We start from the raw sequence: 14,821 nt of genomic DNA, 5'->3' as shown, positions 1-14,821 counted from the left end.
TGTCTAGGATGCCAGGGCTCTCCAGAGGTAGCTGTGGATGAGCAGCCAAGACTTGCAAAAATAAAGATACTTTATTATAGTAACACAAATTCTAGAATACTGAATAGGCAATTCCCCAACTGGAGGTAAGTAAACACACTAGTATATACACATTAGCAATCAGTAAATTGCATAGAAAGCTATAAGTGTTGGTAAAAGCAATAGCAAATCAGTAGAAGGGAGCTGGAGGAACTAGGAACCCCAAGAGGTTAGTACCAGAGTGACCCCCAGCGACCAGGAGAGAGGAGGCAAGTACCCGGTTTTCCCCAAAACCAACAGTAAGACTTTGGAAATGGATTGTTCAAGACCCAACCAAGACTGGAAGAACCCAGAGGTGGATCCTGGCAGAAGAGGACCTGCAAAGGAAGGGGACCAAGTCCAGTTCGAGTTGGCGTGTCCAGATGTGGCAGGAGCCACTACCTACCCTTCTGTGAATGGAGGACCAGGTCAACAGTGGACGAAGAAGGTCAGCAGTGCAGCACAGAAGCTGAAGAGGAGTCCCAGAAGTGATGCAAGTGATGTCCCACGTCGGCGGTCAAGATGCAGTCAGTTATTGGTGCAGGAAAACCACCAACAAGCCTTGGCAAATGAGAGATGGAGAAGAAGGTTTGCAAGGCTGAAGAGGACCAGCAAGGTCAGCTGGGAGAGTAACAAGAAAAGGAGGCAGCCCCCATAGGCAACCCACTGGCAGCAGGCACAGGAGTTGCAGTGAGGCCCACTCAGCTCACCTGAAGAGGAGTCCCACATCGCTGAAGCAGCAGGCAGGAGACTTTGCTTTGCAGGAAGGATTGCTAGGGGCCGGGACCATATAGAGCTTGAAGATTCCTTGGAGAAGGAACAAACAAGCCTTTGTAGCTGCAAGATTTATGGTGCACAGGAGTACTTTCCTGCAAGGAGAGGCAAGGGCTTACCGTCTCTCAAGTTGGACAGCTGGTAGAGAGGACCAAAGGGGACCACTCCAGACCACAAACCCTTGATGCAGGATCCACGCAGCTCTAGAGCTCTAGAGAAGAAAAGATCCATGCTGCCAGTCATCATTTTGTTTTGCTAATGTCATTACAGTTGGTGCCTGCGAATTCAGGGGAGTGACTCCTTCACTCCAAGAGATATTCCTTCTTACTTCTTGTGCAGGCTGAAGACTCACTTCCCTCAGAGGATGCACAGCCGGGGGAATGTTTCAGTTGCTGGAAGGAGCTGGAGAACCAATGTTGCAGAGCGAAGTTGTCTATGTAGTTGCAGAGTGTCGGTTCCTGGAAGGGTCTGGCTGCAGACCTCAGTGGGCAGAAGATGAAGTAAACGATGCAGAGGAGTCCTGTTGTAATCTTGCACATTGAATCTGAGGATCCATCCAAGAAGGAGACCCTAAATTGGCTAGAAAGGTGGCTTAGTCACCTAGCAGGGTGACCATCTATCAGGAGGGGGCTGTGATGTCACCTACCTGACCTGGCCACTCAGATGCTCCCAAGGGCCTCTTCCTGCCTGGGATTCAAGATGGCAAAATCAAGTGGCCACCTGGAGGAGCTCTGGGCACCACCCCTGGAATAATGATGGACAATTAAGTGGTCGCCCCCCTTTCCTTTGTCCAGCTACGCCAGAGCAGGGATCAGGGGTCCCTGGACTGGTGCAAACCGGTTTATGCAAGGAGGGCACCAAATGTGCCCTTCTAAGCATACGGGTGGCTTGGGAAGGCTACTCCTCCCTAGCCATGTAAAACCTATTTCCAAAGGGAGATGGTGTTACCTCCCTCTTCCACAGGAAATCCTTTGTTCTGCCTTCCTCTGCCGGAGCTGGTCAAGCAGCAGGAGGGCAGATATCTGTCTGAGGGGTGGCAGCAGCGCATAGGATGCGCGAAATGCCCCAGAAGACTGGGAGGAGCAATGCTGGGGGTCCTCTAAGGAGCCCCCATAGTGCATGGAATCATACGACCAATACTGCCTACATGTTTGATACCAAACTTGTCTAGGTTCGTAGTTACCATTATGTAGTTTGACACAGGTAATCTGTGTGCAGGACATGGGTACAATGGCTTCCCTGCACTTACAAAGTCCAGTGTAACTGAGCTGGAGTTCATAGGGGCACCTCTGCTTATGCAGGGATCCCCTCACTCACATGCACTTGCACTCTGCTCTCTGGGCTAGGTGGGCCTACCATAGGGGTGACTTTCAGTGACCTGGTGCAGTGACCTTTAGTGAAAGGGTGCATGCACCATTTTATGCAGGGTGCATTTTACATGGGCTTCAATGGGTGGCACAATACATGCTGCGGGCCATGGGGAACCCCTGGTGCCCCAAAGCCCAGGGTACCCAAGTACCATATACTAGGTACTTATATAGGGGCACCAATATGCTAATTGTGGGGTGTGCAAAGTACTAAGGAACCAAATTAAGAGGGAGAGAGCACACTCACTGGGGTCCTGGTTACCAGGATCCCAGTGAAGACAGTCAAAACACACTGACAGCAGGCAAAAAGTGAGGTAACCTTGCCAAAAAGAGGGTACGTTCCTACAAAGATAACTGACAGAAGTTACCATAATGAGTGGCAGAAAAGTCACCTGGCTGCTGTATTATGTACTACCAGAGACTTGTGACATAATCTGTTATCTGATGCCTCATCTGCTAATTTTTTACCAACATGAACATTATCTAGTTCACTGAAATGAGGTTTAAAGTATCACACAAAAATGGTATAAGTACATCAGAATCATAGACATCCATTAGTGTGAGTTGAGGCTAGCAGTTCATAACATTAGCTTGGCCTTTGATGCTACAGGCACTTCCCGTTTTTTTTCTGGTGTCTGTGATGAAGACAGCTTTGTGAACCGAAAACCCTGATTACTTTCTGTGGTTCCAATCCTTGTCCATCCCTCAGATTTTCTGAGGGACTTACGTTTCCAACAAGAATTCAGCCTTTAATGTCATGGATTGCAAAAGCATGAGTGAAGGTATTTTGATGAGCCAACATTTACACCATAGTAACCCTTTCTGTCGTAACCTTATTTATAGATCACCAGAGTCATCATACTTTCTGACTTGTATATGACAATTAACAATCAATTCAAATAGTCAAGACAGTAGCAGGTTAATTAGGGGTATGTGATATAAAAATAGCCATACTGATCTAAGAAGCATGTCACCAATTCTTTATGTGAAACGTCAGGAACCATGCTTGCGTTAACAACGACTCTCTTTTTCTCTTCCTTAACCACGCACGTGCTGAACACCGCACATGCGTAGTTAAGGCAGAGGAAAAGGGAGAGTGTGTTGGGAGAGGACCTGGTCGGGTACATGGGGCTGGGGCAGGGTTGGGGGGTAGTTTTTAGGGGTGAGGGGTGGATAAAGGGCTTGGGAGGTGGAGTAGTTTGTTTTTTAGGGTGGGGTATCGGGGTAGTTCTGGTTTTTAGGGGCGGTGGGGGGATCGAGGAAGTTCTGTTTTTAGGGGGTGGGGGATTAAGAACTTCTGTTTTTAGGGGCATGGTGGGGGGGTCAAGGTAGTTTTGTTTTGGGGATTGGGGTCAGGGTACTTTTGTTTTTGGGGTAGAGAGCAGGGTAGTTTGTTTTTTGAGGGTGGGGGATTGGGGTTGTTTGTTTTTTGAGGGTGGGGGATCATGGTAGATTGGTTTTTGGGGAATGGGAGTCAGAGTACTTTTGTTTTGGGGGAAGAGGGTGGGGTAGTTTGGTTTTTCAGGTTGGGGGATCGGGGTAGTTTGTTTTTGGGGGTGGAGGATGGGGTAGTTTGGTTTTTGAGGGTGGGGGATGTGTTAGTTTGGTTTTGGGAGGGATCGGGGTAGTTTGGGGGTGAGGGATCGAGGTAGCTTGGTTTTTGGGGGGTGGATCGAGGTAGTTTGGTTTCTGGGGTGAGGTGGCCGGGGTAGTTTGGTTGTGTGGGAGTTGGGGTAGTTCTGTTTTTGGGGTGGGGTGGGTGGTCGGGTCGTTAGGGTTTTAGGTACGGGGTGGAGGGGTCGGGTAGTTTGGTTTTTGGGGGTGGGGGATTGGGGTACTTTTGTTTTTAGAGCTAGGGTGGGCAGATTGGGGTACTTTGCTTTATGGGGGTGGGGTGGGGTGGGGGATCGGAGTAGTTTTCGCTTTTAGGGGTCGATGGGGGGTCGGTTGTTTATAGGGCAGTTGGGGAGGTTAGGGGAAGGGTTTACGGCTCAAGGTGGGTGGGAGGTATCTGGGGTAGTTTTGTTTTAGGGGCAGGGGGCCGAGGTAGTTTTAGTAATAGGGGTGGGGTACTTCTGGGCCTTAGGGCAGGTGACGGTCGCATGCTAGAACCACGCATGCTGTTCCCACACATGCCTTTACTAGGGATGCTTTTACAACGAAAAATCATTGTAAAGGCATGCGTGGTAAAGGCATTTGTGGTAAAGGCATTTGTGGTAACGGCGCAGTTGTTGTTTTGACTGCGTTGTTGAGGTATGCGTGGTTCCAGCATTCGTTATTCCATCTTACATTCACTCTTTATACCTGTTTGTATAACAGGGAATAGAAATGCAATGTGCAGGTATGTGCCAATATAAACAACAGCATACGAGATTTATTCTGCCATCCATGTTAATGAATGGCTGTAACTAGAGTTTTTTCTTACCCGTCGTTCAAACGGGTGTTGAGGAATATGCACTGCGTGATATGAAGGAAAGAAATACATACTCTAAGGGGTGAGCTTTATAATGGAAAATGCACAATTCAGCGCACACAGTGCCACATAATTTATAAGGGTGTGTGAGATCACACAAATCTACATGATATGTTTTTGGAAAATTATTTTGAAATTGGATGAAATGCGGTTTGCCGTTGTCCTAAGTGAAATTTTTACATGAAGATATACCTTGTGTAAAAAAAAGCGTTATCAGATTCTGAACGAACATTGTTTCAAGCAGACTCTGGGGCTCATTCCGACCCCGGCGGTCAAGGACCGCCGGGGCCGGGGATGCGGGACCACCGCCAACAGGCTGGCGGTGCCCCGCAGGGCATTCTGACCGCAGCGGTTTGGCCGCGGTCAGAAGAGGAAAACCGGCGGTCTCCCGCCGGTTTTCCGCTGCCCGACCGAATCCTCCATGGCGGCGCAGCTTGCTGCGCCGCCATGGGGATTCCGACACCCCATACCGCCATCCTGTTCCTGGCGGTTCGCCCGCCAGGAACAGGATGGCGGTATGGGGTGTCGTGGGGCCCCTGGGGGCCCCTGCAGTGCCCATGCCAATGGCATGGGCACTGCAGGGGCCCCCGTAAGAGGGCCCCACAAAGGATTTCAGTGTCTGCTGTGCAGACACTGAAATCAGCGACGGGTGCAACTGCACCCGTCGCACCTTCCCACTCCGCCGGCTCCATTCGGAGCCGGCTTCCTCGTGGGAAGGGGTTTCCCGCTGGGCTGGCGGGCGGCCTTCTGGCGGTCGCCCGCCAGCCCAGCGGGAAAACCAGAATGGCCTCCGCGGTCTTTCGACCGCGGAGCGGCCATTTGGCGGTTCCCGCCAGGCGGGCGGCTACCGCCGCCCGCCAGCCTCACAATGAGGCCCTCTATCTTTTAAGAAAGATATTTCCTTGCCAGTCATCCTTCCATGGGCAAAAGTTACTCAAAATCTCTTGAAGAGAACTCAACAGATTCCACAAATTTTTTATGGCGTTCTCAAAATTTGGCAAAAGTTGAGCAATTTTCCTAAAGGCTTATCTCATAGTTCTTTTACTGTTTTTTGAAGAACTCAGCACTGGTAAGCCACAAACCGCAAGGCGATATTGTCCATAATTACACAAAAGGTGTTGGTGGGGGAGGATTTCTGAAGAAATACAATACAATACATTGGTCCAATATTTTTTTTGTTGCTTTTATTTACGGTCATAATGCAGTAATTATCCTGTGGTGACGTTTATACAGTTGTGACAGCGTACACTGGCTAGACAAGCAAATGCACATATTTAAATGTATTTTCTAAACTTGCTTGGTATGGGCGATGGGATTGCACAAGATTGAAAGCCTCCTGCTTATGTCCAGTTTATTGCTGGTGTCAATAGGGGAATGGCTATTTAGGTGGGTACTTAATCTAGGTGGATACTTGAAAGATTATTCTGAACATTTACGGTACTCTGTTGTCTCTTCCAGGTTAACGACATGGACAAGAAACTTGATTTCCTAGTGGATATGCACATGCAGCACATGGATCAGCTGCAGGTGGAGGTGACAACATATTACCCTTCCAAAGGCACAGGCTCCATAAAGGAAGAGAACGAAGGGGACAGCAAGTATTCGGAGTTTGAAAGGGTCATTTATAACTACTCTGAATCTTGCACCCATTCGACTCCATGTAATTTGCACCAGGTTCCAGTTAACACAGTGACACCATATGGTGTGTTTGCGGAGGACCCAGTAAGCTACTTTGGAGGGCAAAGTTGTGGGAAGATGGCTCCACCCTCTTCAGCATCATACCCCGAAAGGCCAACAGTTTTGCCTATCCTGACACTAATTGACACCCGAGTCAATTTCCAATCCCAGGTTGACGTTGCCAGCTCATACGCAGAAAGGATTTCCCCCACTCAGAGACGGAGCTTCACACGAGACAGTGACACGCCACTATCCCTTTTATCCGTCAACCATGAAGAACTGGAACGCTCACTCAGTGGATTCAGCATCTCCCAGGAAAGGGATGACTTTGCTTTTGGACCAAGTGCAGGATCAAGCTGGATGAGGGAGAAGCGCTATCTGGCAGAAGGGGAAACAGACACAGACACTGACCCATTCACACCGAGTGGACCGATGCCTCTGTCTTCAACAGGAGATGGCATTTCTGAGTCAGTATGGACCCCTTCGAAGCCACTTTAGGCCAGGCGGGCTTTTCTGTTGTCCAATAACTTTGTATATTTCAATGCACACATGTCCAAAGCTCACACATTCAGTCACTGAAGGCACATAAAATGCATGCCCACTAGCATTAGCAGTTCATGAAAATGTGCGAACACACCTTCTTTCATACCAATGAATCTAAGCAGCTTCTTTTCCGCATGGTTTGCATGAACTTACACTATATAACTGCGTCAGATATTTTCTTCTTCTTTACTGTTGAGTCATATCTACCTGGCATCCCGATTACAACGACTGGATCTATGCAGAAGGCAACTTGATGGTTTGTGCTCATTTTGTTAACAGACCAGCAACGTGAAACTAGTTCTATGAAAGCTTTTCCCTGTAAATGCCTTTTTTTAATGTCTCCTTTGCCTGTCTATCATTATAAGTGCAGCTTTTTCCAGCCGAACTAGCCAAAAAAACAATAATTGTTTCAATCCCTGCAAAAATGTGGTTGAGACGTATTGATCTAAAGGAGATGGTGTCTTTTATGATGTGTCACGTCAGATTATACACTCTAAGAATTAAAGCTTTTCTAAAATGGTGTGGTGTTGACTTTAGGAACACTCAGGTTGCCTATAATATACTTTATTTTTTATGTTTTTGGCTACCTAGAATAAAAACACTGTTAATCGTTTTAGTGGCAGGTAGCGTGAAACAGGACCAACTAAAATGTGTTTAAAACTTTCGTAACCACACATTTCTAGCATTGTCATGGAATCAGCAACATTACAGATGTTTTTTTTTTTTTTACCAAAAAGAGGTATGCATGAGGCAGTAGATCAAACATTTTAGGATATGCTCTCTTATGAAAATTACTGCCACAGTTTGTGTGGTGTTGTCACTGAAGGGCTACCTTCATAGTTTTTCTGCATGCATAAATTAATACTAATCCGACAGCGTACACAGGATGATGACTAAACGTGTGCAAAATATGCATACCACTATCCCTCCCACTTCATTGAATGCACCTATAAATCACACAAAGTTGACGAAATATCCACTATTAAAATTTTGAAAAATCACAGATTGGCCTCTAGTTTTAAAGAATAAAAGTCTACAAATATAATTGTGGGGACTACGGATTTTGCATTGACTTTCACCCACAACGATGGTGGTGTAAAATCAAACATGTATTTAGCTACCATTTTAGCATCAAAGTTTTATTTGTGGAAGAATGTGCATTGAAAATAACTGCAGAAAAAATATTCATCATCTTTGTAATTGAACGTAATAAGAAAGCCCTTGCAATTTCATGCACTGTAGAATGATATACTCCATGCACGACTTCTTGCAGAATATTTCTACTGCTTAATAAGGACCCTACAAAAGCACACAACGTTCAAACCTAGATTATTGGGCTTTTGAGACATTGGCAAGGGCACTGTGGCATACACATACGACACATGAAGTAAAATACATTGCCGGTTATTGATCTACCTTTATTTGGATTCATTTACAAGAATGTACCTCTACCTCGACACCACACAGCTTAACCATGGCCTCTTAGCTTGACCTTGTACTTTACATCAATTTTGACCTCTGTTCCTTTGTACTCTTTTTTTCTTTTTAAACTAGCCTCGTCTCAGTCGCTGCTCATTCCCTTTTTAGGGTAGAGCCTGCAATAGCATGCACTAGCGCATGTGTATAGCTTGCGAGACGCTGTAGTAGTTAGAAAAGGGCTCGGAGTCCCGCCCATGTCACATCAGTGTCTTTCATTGGTTCGTGGGCTTGCCTTTTAAAATCTGCTAGCTTTCATTAGTGGAAGGCATGCATACGCCATGCCTTTTCTGGTGGTTAGCCCTCCTTGAGCGCAGCGACCAAGTACTGAAAACATATGACACTCGCTGTTTTCCGTCCGGTTTGTGGACTACTTTTTCTCTTTTTTCACAGCACGATCTCGCTTGGCAGAAGTCGAGTGCTTTGCATGACATCGACCCTGAGACCATTTTTATTTCCATTTTTTAGCAGCGCGATCGTGCTCGTGTTTTTTCCATTTAAGGAGGCAAGAAAAGTCCGGTTGGGAGTTTACAACTGCTAATAGCTCTAACTTGGAGAAATGCGAGACCCGTTGCATTGCAAATACTTGTTATGGTCTGGCTTGATGGTGCAGCTGTCTCCAGACAATTAGGTGAGAATCACCAGAGAGGGCCTTTGGCTCCACCAACTTGTTGGGAAAAAGGGAGTACATGTTTAGATTGGGAAGATGTTGTGTGCGTCCACAAAAAAGTGCTTGCCCTCCACACAGCTGTGATCATTTTCTTTATTTATTCAGCTGCCAGGGCTGGAACTTTCAGACGCGCACACATGAAATTGTAATGCTAATAAAGTGTCTCGGATAGCTAGATAATTTATGGTGTCTTCCTCTGGTAGCAGCACGGATGGGAGCAGCACAGTCATTAACTTATATGGGTGTTTAGGTCTGGCCTGACAGTGCAATTGTCACTTGTCCTTTTACCCTACACCAATATTATTCTACAATTCTGTGCTTCACATACAAACACATATCCGTTCCTATTCATTTTACTTCTTATGCTTCACATTACCATGCAACATTCCTTTAAAGCGTGTCATGCTTTTCTAAGAGTGGAACCCTTCTCTTTCTCCACAATATCCTACCCTTCTCCACACCATATTTTTTTATTCCTTTATGCAGGGTGCCACAATATTGTTAGGGAACTCCTGCACCAGTCCTTTTATTTATCACCTTTCCTACTCCTTTTACTTTGTTCTTGTTGCTCACTCAAACCTGGACTATGAACTGCTCTTCCCTTCCTATTTCCACACATGCACGTTGTTTATTTTAGAAACGCAGGCTGGATTCTCCCTTTGCCCATCCCTAGACCTGATTCGAAATATCCATCTTGTTCATCTCATCTGTAGAGTCCTATTTCTAAATTTAATTTTAAACTTACCTTTTCACCTCTGCATCTTGTTCTTCTCATGAGCTGGCCTCTATCATTCTGTTGACAGAAACATGTTTCCCTTCACATTTTTTCCTCGAAATAACTACTTTAATATTTCAAACGCCTTATTTTGTATGGCCTTTGCTTTGCTAGGGATTGTTTAAGGGGGATAGTCAATGTAGGAACATTCATTTTTTTAAATGTAAGCTTATGTAATTATATGTTTTTGAGTTCTGGGGCAACTCTAGGATGGTGTCAGGGTAGTGGAGATGACGTGATGGAGTGTTCTTCATGCATCACTAGAATGAGTGCTCTTGAAGTGACTTCCGCAATTTATTCTGACTCGTATAATCAGGGAGAGGGGACAGTGTCGCACACAAATATGGTCACTGACATATTCACATCAGTTCAAATTGGACCAAAGACATTCAGGGCAGTTCATTAAAAAGAAGTAAACATGCAACCATTAAGGCACTTACACGAACAGGTGTAGATCTACATTTTTTTTTAATTCACAAATATTTCTAACAGCACTGCCAGGAGCAGGAATCTGTTCGTACTAGTGGCAATGATCCATTTATTTCCCATCCTGGGAGGGGAGCTACTTCCGCCTTTTGCTGAAGTAACACAATGGTCACTTCTAGGTTGGGAAAATATCAAACTACAGTTTTTCAAAATCCCCACATGGTGTGTTCCACTCACTTCCCAACCCTTGCATGGGTGTTACTTTTGCACATTTCCCTGCACTCATGGTGGGTTGATTTCCTGTATAAAGCCCATTTTCGTCAGGCAGGATTATTTTGTGAGTTTTTCACAGGTGTAAATGAAGGCATTTTGATCATAAGCATGTATTTATGGTCGAAAATGCCAATGTGAATCAGGCCCATAGTTTGACAGACTGATGAAGGACTCTCCTTTAATAATAAGTGTCATGGCACTTTCCATTTTAGATATGCCACTCATATTCCTTTATACTGTACCGCGGTCTGGCCCCATGAAAAAAATCAGTGCAGAGTATCTGGACATTTTTTTAGGTGTACTTACGAAATACTGTAGTCTGATGGCATAGTTACTATAACAAGAGATTCTGTTGCCCATCTCACCATGGTGTATGGAATCTGGTTGCAATGCAGTAATGTGTGAGCAGAATTGTATTTCTTTAATAGGCCTTAGGGTATATGCAGACTTTTTAAACATATTCTACTCTATTATCTCAACAATAGACGGCTTGTAGTGTGGAATATTAAAGTCTAATATTTTTTAGCTATGTTAAAGCTTCCACAAATATGGGATATTGTTTCTTCTACACACCACGTTTTTCTTTTCCTAATTTGTTTCCATTTACATATTGAATATTATCACTTTTTATGCTGCTTCATTACTGCATTTCTATTTGTTGTTATTTACGTGTTACTTTTACTACTAATATTTATTTATTTATGTGTATGATGAGAAAGTTCCTTTGGGATGCATACATAGAATCATGTTTATGGTTCTTCCATCAATATAATGGAAAATAGTGTGAGGTCCTCTTAGCTGAAAAATAATCATTTTCATTGTTCTAACCTACCTATTGAAGTAATACCAGTTCATATTACTGTGGCCATCAATCCTAAAAAGTCACCATGAATTATTCATGTGACAGAACATTCAAATGGAACCCTCACTGCTATGCTCTGAGGGCAATTAACAGGATTTAGGACTTTACACTACAGGATACCCATAGATACATCAGTGGTATTCCCGCAGTGAAATTGCTATCAATGGAGCGCTTTTTTAAGTTTTCATGGATGTTCGCCACTCATTGTTTTTTATTTCTTTTCCTGTTTCCCACCACCCAACCAATCATCCACTGCTTTGCCTTTTTTGTTCTTCTAGTGCTGCTTTTCTCTGGAACTCTTTACATTTCTTGAGGAAGAGTGGCAGCAGCAGGAGCAAGCCTCGGTCCTGATATGAGGCCATGTTTGGCTTCAGTGGCCTGCATCCATTCTGCTACTGGCCTCTTCTTTTGGTTCCACACCCTCAAATTTCAGTTCTTTTTGTGCTGACGCAGGTGCTGCCTTTCACCAGTTTTCCCATAAATGTAGCATTTCTGAGGCACCATACCGCCGTAGATCAAGTTATGCAAGACACACTAGGATACATTCCCTATTAAGGTTGCAGTTGTCTAAGGGTGGAAAATACATGCTTAGTTTTGTAAGATGCTATAGTATGATACAGAACAGTAAAACAATGAAAACAATAAGCTTAATCTTAAGAGCTAATCCAGTTTTATTTTAGAGTTGTTAAACGGGACTTGGTAAAATATAGTACTTGAATTATGACGATATTCACCTCTTATCCTCTTGGATTGTCAATTGTTTTTGTTACAGCTCCTATGGGGATGAGGGCAGATTGCCAGTATGTACCCTTGAAAAACAAACCTGCGCTAGCACCATAGTCAAAGAAGACTGACAGAGCATGGGAGCTCCTGATGCAGGTTTTGCAAATAATTTGTGGACTCTTCTTTCCACTGGAGTGTTAGTAATTCTTTTGGAAGGCCAAGTTACTGAACAACTCTGTATATAGTCAGCTATACTAACTGACATATAGCCAAAGGTCTTAGCTGATGGCAGAATACTGTGGGGCCGATTCACAAAGTTGTATAAGAGATCAAAAAAGAGAATTCCTGTAGTATGTACTCTTACAGGAATTTGTAATTTAACCTCAAAACTTCTAAAAAGGGAATCAAATGGGAATAAAATGGTAATATTCATAAACAGATCAGACAGAGTAAAAGGACTCTGCCATCTTTGGACTTCTACCATCAGACAGGTGGACGTTTTATGGCCAATTCACAATAGCATGTAAGAGTACATAAAATAGTATTCCTCTAGTAATACTTACTGTACTTATAAGTGTGTTTGTGAATTGGCCCAAGGCTTTAGAGATTGGAAGGATTTAATGCTCGCAATAATATGATGGGTATAAACTCTGGCTAATATTGAGCTTTAAAACTTACTTGCAAAATTTACTCTAAGCTTCTTCTCTTTGTCAATGCATTTTCTTTGACGTAAATGGTACTGTCAATCAAATTCACCAATATCTAGATGATCGCCCAAAAGTAACCTAATGATTCACTTAGACACATAGGCCATGTCATCTGTCACTTGAACATCTAACTTCTATAATTTGTATTCTGCAATTCAAAATTATAACTGAGAAATCTCTTTTATATATTTATATGTTGATTAAATGTCAAATAAGATATTATTTACTAAAGAATGATCTGAAAGATACAATGACTCCTGCAGTGGTCATTTCAACTTGTCTATTCTATCAGTAAAATCAGAACATTGTTCCTATCATTGTGACGGCAAAGAAATGCATAAATAATATGAACCCATGAACCATATACAAGTTTATAAAGAGTGTTTCTGTTGCTTTGAGAAAATGATATCTAGACAGAACTCTAGAATGTACAATTTGAGACTCTATGATTTCAGGCTTTTTTTGGGGGCAATCCATACAAACGTTTCCTATGACAATATTTTTGTACTTGATCATTTTACCCAAAACGTTTGTTTCTGAATATCAAAAAAAATCATTACAAAGTCTTATCATACAGTGCAAAGCATTTGTTTTAGTTAAACTGTTAAATCATATTTCATATCCTTAATTATTCCTATTTACTTCTAAGTATGTGATTTAGGAACATTCACAATGAGACACGTGATGAGAGACAAATGAAAGATAAGAGTTTCAGGAAAGTTCTAATGTGTTCTATGAGTTCTAACACTGTTTCTTTGAAGGCCTGCATAGTGCTTGTGTGTTTTGTTTGCTATTTCACTACAGTTCCTAGAATGTTATCATAGACATTCCTAAAAAGTGTATTGTGCAGCATTGGGGATGAGTGTTTTTAGTGTTTCTTTCTCAGGTGAATATTTTGCAAAATGTGTACAATTTAAAATAGAATTCTCTCAAGAACATTTGTGCACTCCCATGATTGGCTTCACAAATATGGAAAACCATCTTTTTGTGCTTGGTTAGATCTCAAAACAATTTAGGAGTGGGTTGCATAAATCATGACATTTTGCCACGGGTAGATATTGATGAACATTACTTTTAAAAAAAAGAAAAAGATGCAACAGCATGAGAACAAACTAGCTGTGAGTACGTAACTTCAAATAGATGAATTTATGATTGCTATAAGCTCCCTAATATGAATTTATTTATTTACACTTCTGTAAATAATGTAGTAGTAATTTGTGCAGTTACAATTGTACTCATTCTGATAAGAGAAAAAAATAATAATTTGATCCCACAAATTGTTGAAAAAAGTTAAAAGCCAAAGGACAATGATTATTACTTCACAATAATCCCAGTACATTGCGATTGCATACAGAATAACTGAATGCTCTGTACTACAGTTAATACAGTAACCTCCAAAAGACCAAAATGGAAATGGTGGCGGACTTTCAGGACAAAGTAGTTTATTATCTCTAAGATGCTGGTAAACTACTATGCATGCCATAACAATGTAGCCTGATTTGAATGACACATGCAGTAACCATATTTACTGGCAGAATTTCTGCCAGGATTAATGGTGAATTTTCCACAGTCTTATACTAAATTAGTTTGGCGCATAAATAATAAAGTCAAAACATTTTACTTTTGGTTTTTCCTTTTCTTCTAACATATAGTGCAAATATTTGTACATATACAGTCAGACGATTGTCTTTAATATTTCCATGAGATCATGTCAATATAAAACAGAAAACTAACTAACATCATTGTATTCTAAAAAAAAAATAGCTTGATAATTTTCAGCCAACACGTGTTTCATATTACGCCACATCTTCAGGCCTGAAAAGGGATAATAAATTAAATTAACAACTTCATTTTACAATAACCAATAAGAGGACAAAAAACAAGAGAAAAAGGGCAGCCAAAAGTCAATTCAATGCTATAGCTAGCAGTTGTAAAAAATGCCCATTGCAGTCATGCATTCTCAATATTGTCCAGCAAAATGTTTCTCCACTAAAGTAACTCCAACCATGGCCAGTGCA

The 14,821-nt window shown here is 42.7% G+C and overlaps 1 protein-coding gene across 2 annotated transcripts in view; it reads left to right on the top strand.

Annotated features, from left to right (window-relative positions):
• The window catches only part of KCNQ3 (potassium voltage-gated channel subfamily Q member 3), a 660,337-nt gene extending 652,409 nt beyond the window's left edge, over positions 1-7,928 (top strand). The window contains exon 14 of one of the 2 annotated variants that reach the window (XM_069220769.1): positions 6,130-7,928. In XM_069220769.1, the coding sequence (XP_069076870.1) occupies positions 6,130-6,846 (717 nt within the window). In that variant the 3' untranslated portion in view covers positions 6,847-7,928. The remainder of the gene's footprint in view (positions 1-6,129) is intronic. The other variant, XM_069220768.1, reaches the window with a different exon arrangement.
• The last annotated feature ends 6,893 nt before the right edge of the window (positions 7,929-14,821 follow it).

Source organism: Pleurodeles waltl, chromosome 2_2 (genome assembly GCF_031143425.1).
Source record: "Pleurodeles waltl isolate 20211129_DDA chromosome 2_2, aPleWal1.hap1.20221129, whole genome shotgun sequence".
In the NCBI taxonomy this organism is placed as follows: Eukaryota; Metazoa; Chordata; class Amphibia; order Caudata; family Salamandridae; genus Pleurodeles; species Pleurodeles waltl.
The sequence above is the reverse complement of the archived record's forward strand: the minus strand, read 5'-3'. Positions and strand labels throughout refer to the sequence as shown.